At 57.2% G+C, this 24,640-nt stretch overlaps 1 protein-coding gene across 2 annotated transcripts in view; it reads right to left on the reverse strand.

Moving 5' to 3' along the window:
* Positions 1-24,640, reverse strand: part of LOC140410295 (uncharacterized) — a 176,055-nt gene that overhangs the window by 10,658 nt on the left and 140,757 nt on the right. For both annotated transcript variants that reach the window (XM_072498274.1, XM_072498273.1), the window contains exons 8-9: positions 2,820-2,898; positions 1,115-1,229 (exon numbers count right to left, since the gene is read on the reverse strand). In XM_072498274.1, coding sequence (XP_072354375.1) covers positions 1,115-1,229; positions 2,820-2,898 — 194 coding nt within the window. The remainder of the gene's footprint in view (positions 1-1,114; positions 1,230-2,819; positions 2,899-24,640) is intronic.

A 24,640-nucleotide genomic window follows, 5' to 3' on the forward strand; every position in this document is an offset into this window, starting at 1 on the left:
AGTACTGAGGGAGTGCTGCGCTGTCAGAGGGTCAGTACTGAGTGCTGCGCTGTCAGAGGGTCAGTACTGAGGGAGTGCTGCACTGTCAGAGTCAGTGCTGAGGGAGTGCTGCACTGTCAGAGGGTCAGTACTGAGGGAGCGCTGCACTGTCAGAGGGTCAGTACTGAGGGAATGCTGCGCTGTCAGAGGGTCAGTACTGAGGGAGCGCTGCACTGTCAGAGGGTCAGTACTGAGGGAGTGCTGCACTGTCAGAGGGTCAGTACTGAGGGAGTGCTGCACTGCCAGAGGGTCAGTACTGAGGGAGTGCTGCATTGTCAGGGTGTCAGTACTGGGGGAGTGCTGCATTGTCAGGGGGTCAGTACTGAGGGAGTGCTGCACTGTCAGAGGGTCAGTACTGAGGGAGTGCTGCATTGTCAGGGGGTCAGTACTGGGGGAGTGCTGCATTGTCAGGGGGTCAGTACTGAGGGAGTGCTGCACTGTCAGAGGGTCAGTACTGAGGGAGTGCTGCATTGTCAGGGGGTCAGTACTGAGGGAGTGCTGCATTGTCAGGGGGTCAGTACTGAGGGAGTGCTGCACTGTCAGAGGGTCAGTGCTGAGGGAGTGCTGCACTATCAGAGGGTCAGTACTGAGAGAGTGCTGCACTATCAGAGGGTCAGTACTGAGGGAGTGCTGCATTGTCAGGGGGTCAGTACTGAGGGAGTGCTGCACTGTCAGAGGGTCAGTACTGAGGGAGTGCTGCACTGTCAGAGGGTCAGTACTGAGGGAGTGCTGCATTGTCAGGGGGTCAGTACTGAGGGAGCGCTGCACTGTCAGAGGGTCAGTACTGAGGGAGAGCTGCACAGTCAGAGGGTCAGTACTGAGGGAGTGCTGCACTGTCAGAGGGTCAGTACTGAGGGGGTGCTGCACTGTCAGAGGGTCAGTACTGAGGGAGTGCTGCACTGTCAGAGGGTCAGTACTGAGGGAGTGCTGCACTGTCAGAGGGACCGTACTGAGGGAGTGCTGCACTGTCGGAATGTCTCATCAATGTGGAGTGCAAAAATAACAGGTAATTTGGACTGAAGCGGGGATGGACAGCAATCAGCACCAACGGGGGAGAGACAGCAGCCACACTCACCGCTGTGCAATTTTTCATGTTCCTCCATCTGTGTCTTGAATCGGAAGATGCGTCCACAGCTGGGATAAGTGCAGGCAAATGTTCGGTGCAGCACATGCTGGTACTTCATGTGGCGCTTCAAGTGAAAAGGACAAAGGAGACAGAAGTGAGAGAGAGAAAACAGAGGAGGCAGAGGGATTGTGTAGAGCTTTGGTGAGGCCACGGCTGGAGTACTGGGTGCAATTCTGGTCGCCACATTATAGGAAGGATGCACTGGAAGGGGTGCAGAGGCGATTCACCAAGTTGTTGTCTGGGATGGAAGAGAGGTTGGTTAGGCTTGGGTTCTTTTCACTGGAGCAGAGAAGTTTGAGGGGCGACCTGATCGAGGTGTACAAGATTATGAGGGACATGCACAGTTTGGATAGGGAGTAGCTGTTTCCCTTAGTTGAAGGGTCTGTTACGAAGGGTGAGGGGCAGGAGTACGGGGATTTGAGGAAAAACTTTACCCAGAGGGTGGTGACGGTCTGGAATGCACTGCCTGGGAGGGTGGTAGAGGCGGGTTGCATTACATAGAGTCATAGAGGTTCACAGCATGAGAACAGGCCCGTCGACCCAACATGTCCATGCTGCCCAGTTTTTACCAATAAGCTGTCCCAATTACCCGCATTTGGCCCATATTCCTCTATATCCAGCTTTCCCATATAACTGTCAATGCTTTTTAAGAGGCAAAATTGTACCTGCCTCTACTACTGCCTCTGGCCGCTCGTTCCAGACACTCACCACACTCTATGTGAACAAAATTGCCCCTCTGGACCCTTTTGTATCTCTCCCCTTAAACTTATGCCCTCTAGTTCTAGACTCCTGTATCTTTGGGAAAAGATACTGACTATCTACCTTATCTATGCCCCTATTATTTTACAGACCTCTGTAAGATCACTCCTAAGCCTCCTCCGCTCCAGGTAAAGAAGTCCCAGCCTACCCAGCATCTCCTTATAACTCCAACCAACAAGTCCCAGTAGCATACTAGTAAATCTTTCCTGCTTCATTCAAGTTTAATAATATCCTTTCTACAATCCTTTAAAAACTACCTGGATGAGCACTTGGCATGTCATAACATTCAAGGCTATGGGCCAAGTGCTGGGAAGTGGGATTAGGTCGGCAGCTCAGGGGTTTTTCATGCGTCGGTGCAGACACGATGGGGCTCTTCTGTGCTGTATTATTTTATGATTGAGGATGGGGCAGAACAGAGGGGCTGGGTGGATAGGCAAGGGGCCTGTGTGGACATTTGGGGGGGGGGGGGGGGGGAAGGTGAACGGGGAGGGGGGTGACCAGGGCACTGAGGAGGCGGTACCGGCCAGCATGCAGAGGCAGGGAAAGAGAGGTCATGGGGTGAAGGCTAAGAGATCTCGAGGGAATGGAGTGAGGCGTGGATGAAGGACAGGGACGGATGGGGCCACATACCGGGAGGGAAGTGGAGCTGGGGATACCAGATCCCAGGCCTCTCGCGTTGTTCAGCAGACCTGGGCCAGGGTGGGATGCTCAACGAGTGCTTAGGAGAGTGGAGCAAGTGATACGTTGCACTGCAGGTTAGGAGGAAGGGATAGTAGGACAGTGGCGTGCTTGCTGCGAGGGGGGGGGGGCATCACAGCCAGTGGAGTGCAGCGGTGATAGGTGGATGTTGGGGTGGATGGAGACAGAGGGGTAGAGGCAGACAGCACTTTCTTACCTTCAAATACTGAGGATTGGAGACGATTTTCCCACATCCCTCAAATTCACAGCGGACGTACTGTTTCTGGATCTTCTTCCTGACATAGACAGAGTGAAAGGAATATAGATCAGGGGAGCACACTGATTGAAAACATGGCGACCCAGACTGGCAAGTACCACAGTCCAAGTGGATATTATTACCCAACACTGGCACAGGCCGGATGTGACACATGGGATCTTTCTCTGCAGTTTCTCTGGTCCTTTAGAGGATGAGAAGGGAGATTTAATAATGGGAGATAAGGAAATGGCTGAGGAACTGAACAAGTTTTTTGGGTCGGTCTTCACAGTGGAAGACACAAATAACATGCCAGTGACTGATGAAAATGAGGCTGACAGGTAAGGACCTTGAGATGATTGTTATCACCAAGGAGGTAGTGATGGGCAAGCTAATGGGGCTAAAGGTAGACAAGTCTCCTGGCCCTGATGGGATGCATCCCAGAGTGCTAAAAGAGATGGCTAGGGAACTTGCAAATGCACGAGTAATAATTTACCAAAATTCACTAGACTCTGGGGTGGTCCCGGCAGATTGGAAATTAGCAAACGTGACACCACTGTTTAAAAAAAGGAGGTAGGCAGAAAGCGGGTAATTATAGGCCAGTTAGTTTAACTTCGGTAGTAGGGAAGATGCTGGAATCTATCAAGGAAGAAATAGCGAGGCATCCGAATGGAAATTGTCCCATTGGGCAGACGCAGCATGGGTTCATCAAGGGCAGGTCGTGCCTAACTAATTTAGTGGAATGTTTTGAGGACATTACCAGTGCGGTAGATAACGGGAAGCCAATGGATGTGGTATATCTGGATTTCCAGAAAGCGATTGACAAGGTGCCACGCAAAAGGTTGCTGCATAAGATAAAGGTGCATGGCACTAAGGGGAAAGTAGTAGCATGGATAGAGGATTGGTTAATTAATAGAAAGCAAAGAGTGGGGATTAATGGGTGTTTCTCTGGTTGGCAATCAGTAGCTAGTGGTGTCCCTCAGGGATCAGTGTTGGGCCCACAACTGTTCACAATTTACATAGATGATTTGGAGTTGGGGGCCAAGGGCAATGTGTCCAAGTTTGCAGACGACACTAAGATAAGTGGTAAAGCAAAAAGTGCAGAGTATACTGGAAGTCTGCAGAGGGATTTGGATAGGCTAAGTGAATGGGCTAAGGTCTGGCAGATGGAATACAATGTTGACAAATGTGAGGTTATCCATTTTGGTAGGAATAACAGCAAAAGGGATTATTATTTAAATGATAAAATATTAAAACATGCTGCTGTTCAGAGAGACCTGGGTGTGCTAGTGTATGAGTCACAAAAAGGTGGTTTCCAGGTGCAACGGGTGATTAGGGAGGCAAATGGAATTTTGTCCTTCATTGCTAGAGGGATGGAGTTTAAAACTAGGGAGGTTATGCTGCAATTGAATAAGGTGTTAGTGAGGCCACACCTGGAGTATTATGTTCAGTTTGGGTCTCCTTACTTGAGAAAGGACGTACTGGCACTAGAGGGTGTGCAGAGGAGATTCACTAGGTTAATCCCAGAGCTGAAGGGGTTGGATTACGAGGAGAGGTTGAGTAGACTGGGACTGTACTCGTTGGAATTTAGAAGGATGAGGGGGGATCTTATAGAAACATAAGATTATGAAGGAAATAGATAGGATAGATGCGGGCAGGTTGTTTCCACTGGTCGGGGAAAAGCAGAACTAGGGGGCATAACCTCAAAATAAGGGGAAGTAGATTTAGGACTGAGTTTAGGAGGAACTTCTTCACCCAAAGGGTTGTGAATCAATGGAATTCCTTGCCCAGTGAAGCAGTAGAGGCTCCTTCATTAAATGTTTTTAAGATAAAGATAGATAGTTTTTTGAAGAATAAAGGGATTGAGGGTTATGGTGTTCGGGCCGGAAAGTGGAGCTGAGTCCACAAAAGATAAGCCATGATCTCATTGAATGGTGGAGCAGGCTCGAGGGGCCAGATGGCCTATTCCTGCTCCTAGTTCTTATGTTTTACCTGGGTGCCAGAGCTTCAGCAGGTGGCTTGCTCTCGCGCTGACGTTCTGCAGCCCAGGGTGTTTTTAAAAAAAAAATTATCAATTCATTACTTCAACATTGGTTTCAGTTTTCCTCTGCAAGTTAACACTATTCTTCACACCTGAAACACTATTGAAATTCACGTTTAATATTGCATCAAACTTTATTTTGCTGGAATTTGCTCATTGTCCTCGAGTAAGAGAAAAAGTTGGAAATATTCTCGCCCGCCCGAACCCTCACACATCAAGGTTCGACAATCCTGCTTCCGAGCTTCTAAAGGAGCGTCTGACAGCCTGTCGACAGAAGATTTCACAGGGAACACCACTAGGAGCACTTTATTCATTGACCTTGATCAAAAGTACTTTATGCAGCTAATCACTGAGGTTCAATGGATTGTGCTCCAGAGATTTCGATGCCCCAAATAACTGCGTCACAATCCTCCGATTGTTTCATGCTGAAATTACAGGAACCATTTTTCAGTGGGAGATCCTGAAATAGTGGCCTTCAAAATTCGAACAAGTGACAACCCCTCACAAATTTTATTTACCAGACATCAAAGTTCAAATGCACTCTGCTGTAAATACCGAGTGCTGTCTGGATGGGCATCTCTCAACCTCAGCCAGAACCAACTTGACTGCCAAAGACATACACGGTCGACAATTTGTGGATAACTGCAGTGTTAGTGCCAGTTTCTGTCAGATTTCAAAGCCACTCTCGATCTCACCAACAAGGCACATAATGAACTCAGACTGTCCTTCCAATGTCATCAAAGCAGAGTTCTTCGCAAACCACACCGGCAGCCAAATCTTTGTCTCTGTAACCCTGCTCTCCCGGTGTGTACACACCATCGCTTCTGCAACCTCCCCTCTCCTCATGTGTACAGTCTCTGTACCCCCTTCTCTCCCCCATCTGTACAGTATCTCTGCATCCGCCTCTCCCACCACGCGTAGTGTCTCTGCATTCCCCTCTCCCCCCATGTGTACAGAGTCTCTGCATTCCCCTCTCCCCCCATGTGTACAGTGTCTCTGTATCCCCCTCTCTCCCAATGTGTACAGTCTCTGCATCCCCCTCTCCCCCCGTGTACAGTGTCTCTGCATCCCCCTCTCTCCCCATGTGTAGTGTCTCTGCATCCCCCTCCCCCCACTGTGTACAGAGTCTCTGCATCCCCCTCTCCCCCCATGTGCAGTGTCTCTGCATCACCCCCTCTCCCCATGTGTACAGTGTCTCTGCATCCCCCTCCCCCCCATGTGTGCAGTGTCTCTGCATCCCCCTCTCGCCCCATGTGCAGTGTCTCTGCATCCCCCTCTCCCCCATGTGTACAGTGTCTGTATCCCCCTCTCTCCCCATGTGTACAATGTCTCTGCAACCCCCTCCCCCCCATGTGTAGTGTCTCTGCAACCCCCTCTCTCCCCATGTGTACAGTGTCTCTTCATCCCCCTCCCCCCCATGTGTACAGTGTCTCTGCATCCCCCTCCAACCATGTGTAGTGTCTCTGCATCCCCCTCTCCCCCCATGTGCAGTGTCTCTGCATCCCCCTCTCTCCCCATGTGTACAGTGTCTCTGCAAACCCTCCCTCCCATTTGTACAGTGTCTCTGCATCCCCCTCTCGCCCCATGTGCAGTGTCTCTGCATCCCCCTCTCCCCCATGTGTACAGTGCCTGTATCCCCCTCTCTCCCCATGTGTACAATGTCTCTGCAAACCCCTCCCCCCCATGTGTAGTGTCTCTGCAACCCCCTCTCCCCATGTGTACAGTGTCTCTGCACCCCCCTCTCCCCCCATGTGTACAGTGTCTCTTCATCTCCCTCCCCCCATGTGTACAGTGTCTCTGCATCCCCCTCCCCCATGTGTACAGTGTCTCTGCATCCCACTCTCCCCCCATGTGCAGTGTCTCTGCATCCCCCTCTCCCCCATGTGTAGTGTCTCTGCATCCCCCTCCCCCCCATGTGTACAGTGTCTCTGCATCCCCCTCTCCCCCATGTGTACAGTGTCTGTATCCCCCTCTCTCCCCATGTGTACAATGTCTCTGCAACCCCCTCCCCCCCATGTGTAGTGTCTCTGCAACCCCCTCTCTCCCCATGTGTACAGTGTCTCTTCATCCCCCTCCCCCCCATGTGTACAGTGTCTCTGCATCCCCCTCCCCCCATGTGTAGTGTCTCTGCATCCCCCTCTCCCCCCATGTGCAGTGTCTCTGCATCCCCCTCTCTCCCCATGTGTACAGTGTCTCTGCAACCCCTCCCCCCCATTTGTACAGTGTCTCTGCATCCCCCTCTCGCCCCATGTGCAGTGTCTCTGCATCCCCCTCTCCCCCATGTGTACAGTGCCTGTATCCCCCTCTCTCCCCATGTGTACAATGTCTCTGCAAACCCCTCCCCCCCATGTGTAGTGTCTCTGCAACCCCCTCTCCCCATGTGTACAGTGTCTCTGCACCCCCCACTCCCCCCATGTGTGCAGTGTCTCTTCATCTCCCTCCCCCCATGTGTAGCGTCTCTGCATCCCCCTCCCCCCATGTGTACAGTGTCTCTGCATCCCCCTCTCCCCCCATGTGTAGTGTCTCTGCATCCCCCTCCCCCCCATGTGTACAGTGTCTCTGCATCCCCCTCGCCCCCCCCCCCAAGTGTAGTGTCTCTGCATCCCCCTCCCCCCCCCCAAGTGTACAGTGTCTCTGCATCCCCCTCCCCCCCCCCCCCCCCAAGTGTACAGTGTCTCTGCATCCCCCTCCCCCCCCCCCAAGTGTACAGTGTCTCTGCATCCCCCTCCCCACCCCCCCCAAGTGTACAGTGTCTCTGCATCCCCCTCCCCACCCCCCCCAAGTGTACAGTGTCTCTGCATCCCCCTCCCCACCCCCCCCAAGTGTACAGTGTCTCTGCATCCCCCTCTCCCCCCCCCCCAAGTGTACAGTGTCTCTGCATCCCCCTCCCCCCCCATGTGTTCACTGTCTCTGAAACCCCCTCCCTCCCCATGTGTACAGTGTCTCTGCATCCCCCTCTCCCCCCATGTGAAGTGTCTCAGCAACCCCCCCCCATGTGTACAGTGTCTCTGCATCCCCCTCACCCCCATGTGTACAGTGTCTCTGCATCCCCCTCTCTCCCCATGTGTACAGTGTCTCTGCATCCCCCTCCCCCCCCATTTGTACAGTGTCTCTGCATCCGCCTCTCCCCCCATGTGTACAGTGTCTCTTCATCCCCCTCCCCCCCATGTGCACAGTGTCTCTGCATCCCCCTCCCCCCCATGTGTACAGTGTCTCTGCATCCCCCTCTCCCCCCATGTGTACAGTGTCTCTGCATCCCCGTCTCCCCCCAATGTGTACAGTGTCTCTGCATCCCCCTCGCCCCCCATGTGTACAGTGTCTCTGCAACCCCCTCTCCCCCCAGTTGTACAGTGTCTCTGCATCCCCCTCTCCCCCCAGGTGTACAGTGTCTCTGCATCCCTCTCCCCCCAGGTGTACAGTGTCTCTGCATTCCCCTCCCCCCATGTGTACAGTATCTCTGCATCCCCCTCTCCCCCCATGTGTAGTGTCTCTGCATCCCCCTCCCCCCATGTGTACAGTGTCTCTGCATCCCCCTCTCCCCCCATGTGCAGTGTCTCTGCATCCCCCTCTCCCCATGTGTACAGTGTCTCTGCATCCCCCTCTCCCCCCATGTGCAGTGTCTCTGGATCCCCCTCTCTCCCCATGTGTACAGTGTCTCTGCATCCCCCTCTCCCCCCATTTGTACAGTGTCTCTGCATCCCCCTCCCCCCCCAAGTGTAGTGTCTCTGCATCCCCCTCTCCCCCCCCCCCAAGTGTACAGTGTCTCTGCATCCCCCTCTCCCCCCATGTGTACAGTGTCTCTGCAACGCCCCCCCCCCCAAGTGTACAGTGTCTCTGCATCCCCCTCTCTCTCCCCCCCCCCCCCCCAAGTGTACAGTGTCTCTGCATCCCCCCCCCCAAGTGTAGTGTCTCTGCATCCCCCTCCCCCCCCATGTGTTCAGTATCTCTGCATCCCCCTCTCCCCCCATGTGTACAGTGTCTCTGCATCCCCCTCCCCCCCCATGTGTACAGTGTCTCTGCATCCCCCTCCCCCCCATGTGTACAGTGTCTCTGCATCCCCCTCTCTCCCAATGTGTACAGTGTCTCTGCATCCCCCTCCCCCCCCATGTGTAGTGTCTCTTCATCCCCCTCTCCCCCGATGTGTAGTGTCTATGCATCCCCCTCTCTCCCCATGTGTACAGTGTCTCTGCATCCCCCTCCTACCCATGTGTACATTGTCTCTGCATCCCCCTCCCCCCCCATGTGTACAGTGTCTCTGCATCCCCCTCTCACCCGATGTGTAGTGTCTCTGCATCCCCCTCTCTCCCCCGCATGTGTACAGGGTCTGTATCCCGCTCTCTCCCCATGTGTAGTGTCTCTGCATCCTCCTCTCCCCCCATGTGTACAGTGTCTCTGCATCCCCCTCTCCCTCTCTCCCCCTCCCCCCGTGTAGTGTCTCTGCATCCCCCTCTCCCATGTGTACAGTGTCTCTTCATCCCCCTCCCCCCCATGTGTGCAGTGTCTCTGCATCACCCCCTCTCCCCATGTGTACAGTGTCTCTGCATCCCCCTCCCCCCCATGTGTGCAGTGTCTCTGCATCCCCCTCTCGCCCCATGTGCAGTGTCTCTGCATCCCCCTCTCCCCCATGTGTACAGTGTCTGTATCCCCCTCTCTCCCCATGTGTACAATGTCTCTGCAACCCCCTCCCCCCCATGTGTAGTGTCTCTGCAACCCCCTCTCTCCCCATGTGTACAGTGTCTCTTCATCCCCCTCCCCCCCATGTGTACAGTGTCTCTGCATCCCCCTCCAACCATGTGTAGTGTCTCTGCATCCCCCTCTCCCCCCATGTGCAGTGTCTCTGCATCCCCCTCTCTCCCCATGTGTACAGTGTCTCTGCAAACCCTCCCTCCCATTTGTACAGTGTCTCTGCATCCCCCTCTCGCCCCATGTGCAGTGTCTCTGCATCCCCCTCTCCCCCATGTGTACAGTGCCTGTATCCCCCTCTCTCCCCATGTGTACAATGTCTCTGCAAACCCCTCCCCCCCATGTGTAGTGTCTCTGCAACCCCCTCTCCCCATGTGTACAGTGTCTCTGCACCCCCCTCTCCCCCCATGTGTACAGTGTCTCTTCATCTCCCTCCCCCCATGTGTACAGTGTCTCTGCATCCCCCTCCCCCCATGTGTACAGTGTCTCTGCATCCCACTCTCCCCCCATGTGCAGTGTCTCTGCATCCCCCTCTCCCCCCATGTGTAGTGTCTCTGCATCCCCCTCCCCCCCATGTGTAGTGTCTCTGCAACCCCCTCTCTCCCCATGTGTACAGTGTCTCTTCATCCCCCTCCCCCCCATGTGTACAGTGTCTCTGCATCCCCCTCCCCCCATGTGTAGTGTCTCTGCATCCCCCTCTCCCCCCATGTGCAGTGTCTCTGCATCCCCCTCTCCCCCATGTGTACAGTGTCTCTGCATCCCCCTCTCTCCCCATGTGTACAGTGTCTCTGCAACCCCTCCCCCCCATTTGTACAGTGTCTCTGCATCCCCCTCTCGCCCCATGTGCAGTGTCTCTGCATCCCCCTCTCCCCCATGTGTACAGTGCCTGTATCCCCCTCTCTCCCCATGTGTACAATGTCTCTGCAAACCCCTCCCCCCCATGTGTAGTGTCTCTGCAACCCCCTCTCCCCATGTGTACAGTGTCTCTGCACCCCCCTCTCCCCCCATGTGTGCAGTGTCGCTTCATCTCCCTCCCCCCATGTGTAGCGTCTCTGCATCCCCCTCCCCCCATGTGTACAGTGTCTCTGCATCCCCCTCTCCCCCCATGTGTAGTGTCTCTGCATCCCCCTCCCCCCCATGTGTACAGTGTCTCTGCATCCCCCTCGCCCCCCCCCAAGTGTACAGTGTCTCTGCATCCCCCTCCCCCCCCCCAAGTGTACAGTGTCTCTGCATCCCCCTCCCCCCCCCAAGTGTACAGTGTCTCTGCATCCCCCTCCCCACCCCCCCCAAGTGTACAGTGTCTCTGCATCCCCCTCCCCACCCCCCCCCCAAGTGTACAGTGTCTCTGCATCCCCCTCTTCCCCCCCCCCCAAGTGTACAGTGTCTCTGCATCCCCCTCCCCCCCCATGTGTTCAGTGTCTCTGAAACCCCCTCCCTCCCCATGTGTACAGTGTCTCTGCATCCCCCTCTCCCCCCATGTGTAGTGTCTCTGCACCCCCCCCCATGTGTACAGTGTCTCTGCATCCCCCTCACCCCCATGTGTACAGTGTCTCTGCATCCCCCTCTCTCCCCATGTGTACAGTGTCTCTGCATCCCCCTCCCCCCCCATTTGTACAGTGTCTCTGCATCCGCCTCTCCCCCCATGTGTACAGTGTCTCTTCATCCCCCTCCCCCCCATGTGCACAGTGTCTCTGCATCCCCCTCCCCCCCATGTGTACAGTGTCTCTGCATCCCCCTCTCCCCCCATGTGTACAGTGTCTCTGCATCCCCGTCTCCCCCCAATGTGTACAGTGTCTCTGCATCCCCCTCGCCCCCCATGTGTACAGTGTCTCTGCAACCCCCTCTCCCCCCAGTTGTACAGTGTCTCTGCATCCCCCTCTCCCCCCAGGTGTACAGTGTCTCTGCATCCCTCTCCCCCCAGGTGTAGTGTGTCTCTGCATTCCCCTCCCCCCATGTGTACAGTATCTCTGCATCCCCCTCTCCCCCCATGTGTAGTGTCTCTGCATCCCCCTCCCCCCATGTGTACAGTGTCTCTGCATCCCCCTCTCCCCCCATGTGCAGTGTCTCTGCATCCCCCTCTCCCCATGTGCACAGTGTCTCTGCATCCCCCTCTCCCCCCATGTGCAGTGTCTCTGGATCCCCCTCTCTCCCCATGTGTACAGTGTCTCTGCATCCCCCTCTCCCCCCATTTGTACAGTGTCTCTGCATCCCCCTTCCCCCCCCAAGTGTAGTGTCTCTGCATCCCCCTCTCCCCCCCCCCCCCCAAGTGTACAGTGTCTCTGCATCCCCCTCTCCCCCCATGTGTACAGTGTCTCTGCAACGCCCCCCCCCCAAGTGTACAGTGTCTCTGCATCCCCCTCTCTCTCCCCCCCCCCCCCCCCAAGTGTACAGTGTCTCTGCATCCCCCCCCCCCAAGTGTAGTGTCTCTGCATCCCCCTCCCCCCCCATGTGTTCAGTATCTCTGCATCCCCCTCTCCCCCCATGTGTACAGTGTCTCTGCATCCCCCTCCCCCCCATGTGTACAGTGTCTCTGCATCCCCCTCCCCCCCATGTGTACAGTGTCTCTGCATCCCCCTCTCTCCCAATGTGTACAGTGTCTCTGCATCCCCCTCCCCCCCCATGTGTAGTGTCTCTTCATCCCCCTCTCCCCCGATGTGTAGTGTCTATGCATCCCCCTCTCTCCCCATGTGTACAGTGTCTCTGCATCCCCCTCTCCCCCCCATGTGTACAGTGTCTCTGCATCCCCCTCCTACCCATGTGTACATTGTCTCTGCATCCCCCTCCCCCCCCATGTGTACAGTGTCTCTGCATCCCCCTCTCACCCGATGTGTAGTGTCTCTGCATCCCCCTCTCTCCCCCGCATGTGTACAGGGTCTGTATCCCGCTCTCTCCCCATGTGTAGTGTCTCTGCATCCTCCTCTCCCTCTCTCCCCCTCCCCCCGTGTAGTGTCTCTGCATCCCCCTCTCCCATGTGTACAGTGTCTCTTCATCCCCCTCCCCCCCATGTGTACAGTGTCTCTGCATCCCCCTCCCCCCCCCCCCATGTGTACAGTGTCTCTGCATCCCCCTCTCCCCCCATGTGTACAGTGTCTCTGCATCCCCCTCTCTCCCCATGTGCAGTGTCTCTGCATCCCGCTCTCCCCCCATGTGTAGTGTCTCTGCATCCCCCTCCCCCCATGTGTACAGTGTCTCTGCATCCCCCCCCCCCCATGTGTACAGTGTCTCTGCATCCCCCTCTCCCCCCATGTGTACAGTGTCTCTGCATCCCCCTCTCCCCCCATGTGTACAGTGTCTCTGCATCCCCGCCTCCCCCCATGTGCAGTGTCTCTGCATCCCCGCCTCCCCCCATGTGTACAGTGTCTCTGCATCCCCCTCGCCCCCCAGGTGTACAGTGTCTCTGCATCCCCCTCTCCCCCCGTGTACAGTGTCTCTGCATCCCCCTCCCCCCCACCCCCCAAGTGTGCAGTGTCTCTGCATCACCCCCTCTCCCCATGTGTACAGTGTCTCTGCATCCCCCTCCCCCCCATGTGTGCAGTGTCTCTGCATCCCCCTCTCGCCCCATGTGCAGTGTCTCTGCATCCCCCTCTCCCCCATGTGTACAGTGTCTGTATCCCCCTCTCTCCCCATGTGTACAATGTCTCTGCAACCCCCTCCCCCCCATGTGTAGTGTCTCTGCATCCCCCTCTCTCCCCATGTGTACAGTGTCTCTTCATCCCCCTCCCCCCCATGTGTACAGTGTCTCTTCATCCCCCTCCCCCCCCAGGTGTACAGTGTCTCTGCATCCCCCTCTCCCCCCGTGTACAGTGTCTCTGCATCCCCCTCCCCCCCACCCCCCAAGTGTGCAGTGTCTCTGCATCACCCCCTCTCCCCATGTGTACAGTGTCTCTGCATCCCCCTCCCCCCCATGTGTGCAGTGTCTCTGCATCCCCCTCTCGCCCCATGTGCAGTGTCTCTGCATCCCCCTCTCCCCCATGTGTACAGTGTCTGTATCCCCCTCTCTCCCCATGTGTACAATGTCTCTGCAACCCCCTCCCCCCCATGTGTAGTGTCTCTGCATCCCCCTCTCTCCCCATGTGTACAGTGTCTCTTCATCCCCCTCCCCCCCATGTGTACAGTGTATCTGCATCCCCCTCCAACCATGTGTAGTGTCTCTGCATCCCCCTCTCCCCCCATGTGCAGTGTCTCTGCATCCCCCTCTCGCCCCATGTGCAGTGTCTCTGCATCCCCCTCTCCCCCATGTGTACAGTGCCTGTATCCCCCTCTCTCCCCATGTGTACAATGTCTCTGCAAACCCCTCCCCCCCATGTGTAGTGTCTCTGCAACCCCCTCTCCCCATGTGTACAGTGTCTCTGCACCCCCCTCTCCCCCCATGTGTACAGTGTCTCTTCATCTCCCTCCCCCCATGTGTACAGTGTCTCTGCATCCCCCTCCCCCCATGTGTACAGTGTCTCTGCATCCCCCTCTCCCCCCATGTGTAGTGTCTCTGCATCCCCCTCCCCCCCATGTGTACAGTGTCTCTGCATCCCCCTCTCCCCCATGTGTACAGTGTCTGTATCCCCCTCTCTCCCCATGTGTACAATGTCTCTGCAACCCCCTCCCCCCCATGTGTAGTGTCTCTGCAACCCCCTCTCTCCCCATGTGTACAGTGTCTCTTCATCCCCCTCCCCCCCATGTGTACAGTGTCTCTGCATCCCCCTCCCCCCATGTGTAGTGTCTCTGCATCCCCCTCTCCCCCCATGTGCAGTGTCTCTGCATCCCCCTCTCTCCCCATGTGTACAGTGTCTCTGCAACCCCTCCCCCCCATTTGTACAGTGTCTCTGCATCCCCCTCTCGCCCCATGTGCAGTGTCTCTGCATCCCCCTCTCCCCCATGTGTACAGTGCCTGTATCCCCCTCTCTCCCCATGTGTACAATGTCTCTGCAAACCCCTCCCCCCCATGTGTAGTGTCTCTGCAACCCCCTCTCCCCATGTGTACAGTGTCTCTGCACCCCCCTCTCCCCCCATGTGTACAGTGTCTCTTCATCTCCCTCCCTCCATGTGTAGCGTCTCTGCATCCCCCTCCCCCATGTGTACAGTGTCTCTGCATCCCCCTCTCCCCCCATGTGTAGTGTCTCTGCATCCCCCTCCCCCCCATGTGTACAGTGTCTCTGCATCCCCCTCGCCCCCCCCCCAAGTGTACAGTGTCTCTGCATCCCCCTCCCCCCCCAAGTGTACAGTGTCTCTGCATCCCCCTCTCCCCCCCCCCCAAGTGTACAGTGTCTCTGCATCCCCCTCCCCCCCCCCAAGTGTACAGTGTCTCTGCATCCCCCTCCCCACCCCCCCCAAGTGTACAGTGTCTCTGCATCCCCCTCCCCACCCCCCCCAAGTGTACAGTGTCTCTGCATCCCCCTCCCACCCCCCCCAAGTGTACAGTGTCTCTGCATCCCCCTCTTCCCCCCCCCCCCCCAAGTGTACAGTGTCTCTGCATCCCCCTCCCCCCCCATGTGTTCAGTGTCTCTGAAACCCCCTCCCTCCCCATGTGTACAGTGTCTCTGCATCCCCCTCTCCCCCCATGTGTAGTGTCTCTGCACCCCCCCCCCCATGTGTACAGTGTCTCTGCATCCCCCTCACCCCCATGTGTACAGTGTCTCTGCATCCCCCTCTCTCCCCATGTGTACAGTGTCTCTGCATCCCCCTCCCCCCCCATTTGTACAGTGTCTCTGCATCCGCCTCTCCCCCCATGTGTACAGTGTCTCTTCATCCCCCTCCCCCCCATGTGCACAGTGTCTCTGCATCCCCCTCCCCCCCATGTGTACAGTGTCTCTGCATCCCCCTCTCCCCCCATGTGTACAGTGTCTCTGCATCCCCGTCTCCCCCCAATGTGTACAGTGTCTCTGCATCCCCCTCGCCCCCCATGTGTACAGTGTCTCTGCAACCCCCTCTCCCCCCAGTTGTACAGTGTCTCTGCATCCCCCTCTCCCCCCAGGTGTACAGTGTCTCTGCATCCCTCTCCCCCCAGGTGTACAGTGTCTCTGCATTCCCCTCCCCCCATGTGTACAGTATCTCTGCATCCCCCTCTCCCCCCATGTGTAGTGTCTCTGCATCCCCCTCCCCCCATGTGTACAGTGTCTCTGCATCCCCCTCTCCCCCCATGTGCAGTGTCTCTGCATCCCCCTCTCCCCATGTGTACAGTGTCTCTGCATCCCCCTCTCCCCCCATGTGCAGTGTCTCTGGATCCCCCTCTCTCCCCATGTGTACAGTGTCTCTGCATCCCCCTCTCCCCCCATTTGTACAGTGTCTCTGCATCCCCCTCTCCCCCCCAAGTGTAGTGTCTCTGCATCCCCCTCTCCCCCCCCCCCAAGTGTACAGTGTCTCTGCATCCCCCTCTCCCCCCATGTGTACAGTGTCTCTGCAACGCCCCCCCCCCAAGTGTACAGTGTCTCTGCATCCCCCTCTCCCCCCATGTGTACAGTGTCTCTGCATCCCCCTCTCCCCCCATGTGTACAGTGTCTCTGCATCCCCCTCCCCCCATGTGTACAGTGTCTCTGCATCCCCCTCTCCCCCCATGTGTACAGTGTCTCTGCATCCCCCTCCCCCCCATGTGTAGTGTCTCTGCATCCCCCTCTCTCCCAATGTGTACAGTGTCTCTGCATCCCCCTCCCCCCCCATGTGTAGTGTCTCTTCATCCCCCTCTCCCCCGATGTGTAGTGTCTATGCATCCCCCTCTCTCCCCATGTGTACAGTGTCTCTGCATCCCCCTCTCCCCCCCATGTGTACAGTGTCTCTGCATCCCCCTCCTACCCATGTGTACATTGTCTCTGCATCCCCCTCCCCCCCCATGTGTACAGTGTCTCTGCATCCCCCTCTCACCCGATGTGTAGTGTCTCTGCATCCCCCTCTCTCCCCCGCATGTGTACAGGGTCTGTATCCCGCTCTCTCCCCATGTGTAGTGTCTCTGCATCCTCCTCTCCCCCCATGTGTACAGTGTCTCTGCATCCCCCTCTCCCTCTCTCCCCCTCCCCCCGTGTAGTGTCTCTGCATCCCCCTCTCCCATGTGTACAGTGTCTCTTCATCCCCCTCCCCCCCATGTGTACAGTGTCTCTGCATACCCCTCCCCCCCCCCATGTGTACAGTGTCTCTGCATCCCCCTCTCCCCCCATGTGTACAGTGTCTCTGCATCCCCCTCTCCCCCCATGTGCAGTGTCTCTGCATCCCCCTCTCCCCCCATGTGTACAGTGTCTCTGCATCCCCCTCCCCCCCACCCCCCAAGTGTACAGTGTCTCTGCATCCCCCTCCCCCCCACCTCCCAAGTGTACAGTGTCTCTGCATCCCCCTCCCCCCCACCCCCCAAGTGTACAGTGTCTCTGCATCCCCCTCCCCAAGTGTACAGTGTCTCTGCATCCCCCCCCCCAGTGGACAGTGTCTCTGCATCCCCCTCTCCCCCCCCCCCCCAAGTGTAGTGTCTCTGCATCCCCCTCCCCCCCCATGTGTTCAGTGTCTCTGAAACCCCCTCCCTCCCCATGTGTACAGTGTCTCTGCATCCCCCTCTCCCCCCATGTGTAGTGTCTCTGCACCCCCCCCCATGTGTACAGTGTCTCTGCATCCCCCTCACCCCCATGTGTACAGTGTCTCTGCATCCCCCTCTCTCCCCATGTGTACAGTGTCTCTGCATCCCCCTCCCCCCCATGTGCACAGTGTCTCTGCATCCCCCTCCCCCCCATGTGTACAGTGTCTCTGCATCCCCCTCTCCCCCCATGTGCACAGTGTCTCTGCATCACCCTCTCCCCCCATGTGTACAGTGTCTCTGCATCCCCCTCTCCCCATGTGTACAGTGTCTCTGCATCCCCGTCTCCCCCCAATGTGTACAGTGTCTCTGCATCCCCCTCGCCCCCCATGTGTACAGTGTCTCTGCAACCCCCTCTCCCCCCAGGTGTACAGTGTCTCTGCATCCCCCTCTCCCCCCAGGTGTACAGTGTCTCTGCATCCTTCTCCCCCAGGTGTACAGTGTCTCTGCATCCCCCTCTCCCCATGTGTACAGTGTCTCTGCATCCCCCTCCCCCCATGTGTACAGTGTCTCTGCATCCCCCTCCCCCCATGTGTACAGTGTCTCTGCATCCCCCTCTCCCCCCATGTGCAGTGTCTCTGCATCCCCCTCTCCCCATGTGTACAGTGTCTCTGCATCCCCCTCTCCCCCCATGTGCAGTGTCTCTGGATCCCCCTCTCTCCCCATGTGTACAGTGTTTCTGCATCCCCCCTCTCCCCCCATTTGTACAGTGTCTCTGCATCCCCCCCCCCCCCCCAAGTGTAGTGTCTCTGCATCCCCCTCTCCCCCCCCCCCCCCCCCCCAAGTGTACAGTGTCTCGGCATCCCCCTCCCCCCCCAAGTGTACAGTGTCTCTGCATCCCCCTCCCCCCCAAGTGTACAGCGTCTCTGCATCCCCCTCCCCCCCATGTGTACAGTGTCTCTGCATCCCCCTCTCTCCCAATGTGTACAGTGTCTCTGCATCCCCCTCCCCCCCATGTGTAGTGTCTCTTCATCCCCCTCTCCCCCGATGTGTAGTGTCTATGCATCCCCCTCTCTCCCCATGTGTACAGTGTCTCTGCATCCCCCTCCCCCCCCATGTGTACAGTGTCTCTGCATCCCCCTCTCACCCGATGTGTAGTGTCTCTGCATCCCCCTCTCTCCCCCGCATGTGTACAGGGTCTGTATCCCGCTCTCCCCATGTGTAGTGTCTGTATCCCCCTCTCCCCCCCCCCCCATGTGTAGTGTCTCTGCATCCTCCTCTCCCCTCATGTGTACAGTGTCTCTGCATCCCCCTCTCCCTCTCTTCCCCCCCCCCCCGTGTAGTGTCTCTGCATCCCCCTCTCCCATGTGTACAGTGTCTCTTCATCCCCCTCCTCCCCCATGTGTAGTGTCTCTGCATCCCCCTCCCCCCCCCCATGTGTTCAGTGTCTCTGCATACCCCTCTCCCCCCATGTGCAGTGTCTCTGCATCCCCCTCGCTCCCCATGTGTAGTGTCTCTGCATCCCCTCCCCCCCATGTGTAGTGTCTCTGCATCCCCCTCTCCCCCCATGTGTAGTGTCTCTGCATCCCCCCCCATGTGTACAGTGTCTCTGCATCCCCCTCCCCCCCATGTGTAGTGTCTCTGCATCCCCCTCTCCCCCGATGTGTAGTGTCTCTGCATCCCCCTCTCTCCCCATGTGTACAGTGTCTCTGCATCCCCCTCTCCCCCCATGTGTACAGTGTCTCTGCATCCCCCTCCCCCCATGTGTACAGTGTCTCTGCATCCCCCTCTCCCCCGATGTGTAGTGTTCTGCATCCCCCTCTCTCCCCATGTGCAGTGTCTCTGCATCCCCCTCTCCCCCAATGTGTAGTGTCTCTGCATCCCCCTCTCCCCCCATGTGCAGTGTCTCTGCATCCCCCTCTCCCCCCATGTGTAGTGTCTCTGCATCCCCCTCTCCCCCCATGTGTAGTGTCTGTATCCCCCTTTCCCCCCCCCCCAATGTGTAGTGTCTCTGCATCCCCCTCCCCCCCATGGGTAGTGCCTCTGCATCCCACTCTCCCCCCATGTGTAGTGTCTCTGCATCCCCCTCTCTCCCCCCATGTGTAGTGTCTCTGCATCCCCCCCCCAAGTGTACAGTGTCTCTGCATCCCCCTCTCTCCCCATGTGTACGGTGTCTCTGCATCCCCCTCCCCCCCCCAAGTGTACAGCGTCTCTGCATCCCCCCCCCCCCCCCAAGTGTAGTGTCTCTGCATCCCCCTCCCCCCCCATGTGTACAGTGTCTCTGCATCCCCCTCCCCCCCATGTGTACAGTGTCTCTGCATCCCCCTCCCCCCCATGTGTACAGTGTCTCTGCATCCCCCTCCCCCCCATGTGTACAGTGTCTCTGCATCCCCCTCTCTCCGAATGGGTACAGTGTCTCTGCATCCCCCTCCCCCCCCATGTGTAGTGTCTCTTCAACCCCCTCTCCCCCGATGTGTAGTGTCTATGCATCCCCCTCTCTCCCCATGTGTACAGTGTCTCTGCATCCCCCTCTCTCCCCCGCATGTGTACAGGGTCTGTATCCCGCTCTCTCCCCATGTGTAGTGTCTGTATCCCCCTCTCTCCCCCCCCCATGTGTAGTGTCTCTGCATCCTCCTCTCCCCCCATGTGTACAGTGTCTCTGCATCCCCCTCTCCCTCTCTCCCCCCCCCCCCCGTGTAGTGTCTCTGCATCCCCCTCTCCCATGTGTACAGTGTCTCTTCATCCCCCTCCCCCCCCATGTGTACAGTGTCTCTGCATCCCCCTCTCCCCCCCATGTGTACAGTGTCTCTGCATACCCCTCTCCCCCCATGTGCAGTGTCTCTGCATCCCCCTCTCTCCCCATGTGTAGCGTCTCTGCATCCCCCTCCCCCATGTGTAGTGTCTCTGCATCCCCCTCCCCCCCCATGTGTACAGTGTCTCTGCATTCCCCTCTCCCCCGATGTGTAGTGTCTCTGCATCCCCCTCTCCCCCGATGTGTAGTGTTCTGCATCCCCCTCTCTCCCCATGTGCAGTGTCTCTGCATCCCCCTCTCTCCCCATGTACAGTGTCTCTGCATCCCCCTCTCCCCCCATGTGTACAGTGTCTCTGCATCCCTCTCCCCATGTGCAGTGTCTCTGCATCCCCCTCTCCCCCCATGTGTACAGTGTCTCTGCATCCCCCTCTCTCCCCATGTGTACGGTGTCTCTGCATCCCCCTCCCCCCCAAGTGTACAGCGTCTCTGCATCCCCCTCTCTCCCCCCCCCAAGTGTACAGTGTCTCTGCATCCCCCCCCCCCCAAAGTGTAGTGTCTCTGCATCCCCCTCCCCCCCCATGTGTTCAGTGTCTATGAAACCCCCTCTCTCCCCATGTGTGCAGTGTCTCTGCATCCCCCTCCCCCCCATGTGTACAGTGTCTCTGCATCCCCCTCCCCCCCATGTGTACAGTGTCTCTGCATCCCCCTCTCTCCCAATGTGTACAGTGTCTCTGCATCCCCCTCCCCCCCCATGTGTAGTGTCTCTTCATCCCCCTCTCCCCCGATGTGTAGTGTCTATGCATCCCCCTCTCTCCCCATGTGTACAGTGTCTCTGCATCCCCCTCTCTCCCCCGCATGTGTACAGGGTCTGTATCCCGCTCTCTCCCCATGTGTAGTGTCTGTATCCCCCTCTCTCCCCCCCCCATGTGTAGTGTCTCTGCATCCTCCTCTCCCCCCATGTGTACAGTGTCTCTGCATCCCCCTCTCCCTCTCTCCCCCTTCCCCCCGTGTAGTGTCTCTGCATCCCCCTCTCCCATGTGTACAGTGTCTCTGCATACCCCTCTCCTCCCATGTGCAGTGTCTCTGCATCCCCCTCTCTCCCCATGTGTAGTGTCTCTGCATCCCCCTCCCCCCCATGTGTACAGTGTCTCTGCATTCCCCTCTCCCCCCATGTGTAGTGTCTCTGCATCCCCTCCCCCATGTGTATAGTGTCTCTGCATCCCCCTCCCCCCCATGTGTAGTGTCTCTGCATCCCCCTCTCCCCCGATGTGTAGTGTCTCTGCATCCCCCTCTCTCCCCATGTACAGTGTCTCTGCATCCCCCTCGCCCCCCATGTGTACAGTGTCTCTGCATCCCCCTCTCCCCCCATGTGTACAGTGTCTCTGCATCCCCCTCCCCCCCATGTGTAGTGTCTCTGCATCCCCCTCTCCCCCGATGTGTAGTGTCTCTGCATCCCCCTCTCTCCCCATGTGTACAGTGTCTCTGCATCCCCCTCTCCCCCCATGTGTACAGTGTCTCTGCATCCCCCTCGCCCCCCATGTGTACAGTGTCTCTGCATCCCCCTCCCCCCATGTGTAGTGTCTCTGCATCCCCCTCGCCCCCCATGTGTACAGTGTCTCTGCATCCCCCTCGCCCCCCATGTGTACAGTGTCTCTGCATCCCCCTCCCCCCATGTGTACAGTGTCTCTGCATCCCCCTCTCCCCCGATGTGTAGTGTTCTGCATCCCCCTCTCTCCCCATGTGCAGTGTCTCTGCATCCCCCTCTCCCCAATGTGTAGTGTCTCTGCATCCCCCTCTCTCCCCATGTGCAGTGTCTCTGCATCCCCCTCTCCCCCAATGTGTAGTGTCTCTGCATCCCCCTCTCTCCCCATGTACAGTGTCTCTGCATCCCCCTCGCCCCCCATGTGTACAGTGTCTCTGCATCCCCCTCTCCCCCCATGTGTACAGTGTCTCTGCATCCCTCTCCCCATGTGCAGTGTCTCTGCATCCCCCTCTCCCCCCATGTGTACAGTGTCTCTGCATCCCTCTCCCCATGTGTAGTGTCTCTGCATCCCCCTCTCCCCCCATGTGTAGTGTCTGTATCCCCCTTTCCCCCCCCCCAATGTGTAGTGTCTCTGCATCCCCCTCCCCCCCATGTGTAGTGTCTCTGCATCCCCCTCTCTCCCCCCATGTGTAGTGTATCTGCATCCCCCTCTCCCCCCCATGTGTAGTGTCTCTGCATCCCCCCCCCCCTCCCATGTGTAGTGTCTCTGCAACCCCCTCCCTCCCATGTGTACAGTGCCTCTGCAACCCCCTCTCTCCCCATGTGTACAGTGTCTCTGCAATCCCCTCTCCCACCCCCCATGTGTAGTGTCTCTGCATCCCCCTCCCCCCCATGTGTACAGTGTCTCTGCATCCCCCTCTCCCCCCCCATGTGTAGTGACCCTGCATCCCCCTCTCCCCCCCATGTGTACGGTGTCTGTATCCCCCTCTCTCCCAATGTGTAGTATCTCTGCATCCCCCTCTCCCCAATGTGTAGTGTCTCTGCATCCCCCTCTCTCCCAATGTGTATAGTGTCTCTGCATCCCCCTCACCCCCATGTGTACAGTGTCTCTGCAACCCCCTCTCCCCCCATGTGTACAGTGTCTCTGCATCCCCCTCTCTCCCAATGTGTACAGTGTCGCTGCATCCCCCTCTCCCCCCATGTGCAATCTCAATGTCTCTGTATCCCCCCTCGCCCGGCGTGCACACTGTCTCTGCATCCCCTTTGCTCCCCATTTGTACACTGTGTCTCTGCATCCCCCCTTCTCTCCTCATGTGTACACACGGTGTCTCGGCATCCTCTCTCTCCACCGTACACACTGCATCTCTGTATCCCCTCTCCTGCGTACACACTGCATCTCTGTATCCGCTCTCCAGCGTACACACTGCATCCCCTCTCCAGCGTACACACTGCATCTCTGTATCCCCTCTCTCCAGCGTACACACTGCATCTCTGTATCCCCTCTCCAGCGTACACACTGCATCTCTGTATCCGCTCTCCAGCGTACACACTGCATCCCCTCTGTCCAGCATACACACTGCATCTCTGTATTCCCTCTGTCCAGCATATACACTGCATCTCTGTATCCCCTCTCTCCAGCGTACACACTGCATCTCTGTATCCCATCTCCAGTGTACACATTGCATCTCTGTATCCTCTCTCCAGCGTACACACTGCATCTCTGTATCCCCTCTCCAGCGTACACACTGCATCTCTATCCTCTCGCCAGCGTACACTGCATCTCTGTATCCCCTCTCCAGCGTACACACTGCATCTCTGTATCCCCTCTCCAGTGTACACACTGCATCTCTATCCTCTCTCCAGCGTACACACTGCATCTCTGTATCCCCTCTCCAGCGTACACACTGCATCTGTATCCCCTCTCTCCAGCGTGTACACTGCATCTCTGTATCCCCTCTCTCCAGCATACACACTGCATCTCTCTGCATCCCCTCTCCAGCGTACACACTGCATCTCTGTATCCCCTCTCCAGCTTACACACAGCATCTCTGTATATCCTCTCCAGTGTACACACTGCATCTCTATCCTCTCTCCAGCGTACACACTGCATCTCTGTATCCCCTCTCCAGCGTACACACTGCATCTGTATCCCCTCTCTCCAGCGTGTACACTGCATCTCTGTATCCCCTCTCTCCAGCATACACACTGCATCTCTCTGCATCCCCTCTCCAGCGTACACACAGCATCTCTGTATACCCTCTCCAGCTGACAAACTGCTTCTCTGGATCCCCTCTCCAGCGTACACACTGCATCCACTCTCCAGCGTACACACTGCATCACTGTATCCCCTCTCCAGCGAACACACTGCATCTGGGTATCCCATCTCTCCAGAGTACCCACTGCATCTCTTTGCTCCAGCGTACACACTGCATCTCTGTATCCCCTCTCCAGCGTGTACACTGCAACTCTGTATCCAGTGTACACACTGCGTCTATGTATCCCCTCTCCAGAGTACACACTGCATCTCTGTATCCCCTCTCTCCAGCGCACACACTGCATCTCTTGAACCCCTCTCCCCAGCGTACACACTGCATCTCTGCATCCAGTCTCCAGCTTACGCACTGCATCTCTGTATCCCCTCTCTCCAGTGTACACACTGCATCGCTGTATCATCTCTCCAGCGTACACACCATCTCTTTAACCCGTCTCTCCAGCGTACACACTGCATTTCCGTATCCCCTCTCCAGTGTACACACTGCATCTCTGTACCCCCTCTGTCCAGCGTACACACTGCATCTCTGTATCCTCTCTCCAGCGTACACACTGCATCTCTGTATTCCCTCTGTCCAGCGTACACACTGCATCTCTTTGCTCCAGGGTACACACAGCGTCTCTGTATCCCCTCTCTAGCGTGTACTGCAACTCTGTATCCAGCGTACACACTGCGTCTATGTATCCCCTCTCCAGAGTACACACTGCATCTCTATATCCCCTCTCCAGCTTACACACTGCATCTCTGCATTCCCTCTCCAGCATACACACTGCATCTCTGTATCCTCTCTCTAACGGGGTGTACACTGCATCTCTGTATCCCCTCTCTCCAGCGTACACACTGCATCTCTGCATCCCCTCTCCAGCGTACACACTGCATCTCTGTATCCCCTCTCTCCAGCGTGTACACTGAATTTCTGCATCCCCTCTCCAGCGTACACATTGCATCTCTGTATGCCCTCTCTCCAGCGTGTACACTGCATCTCTGTATCCCCTCTCTCCAGTGTACACACTGCATCTCTGTATCCTCTCTCCAGCGTACACACTGCATCTCTGTATCCCCTCTCTCCAG

This window comes from Scyliorhinus torazame, chromosome 4, assembly GCF_047496885.1.
Source record: "Scyliorhinus torazame isolate Kashiwa2021f chromosome 4, sScyTor2.1, whole genome shotgun sequence".
NCBI classification, from domain to species: Eukaryota; Metazoa; Chordata; class Chondrichthyes; order Carcharhiniformes; family Scyliorhinidae; genus Scyliorhinus; species Scyliorhinus torazame.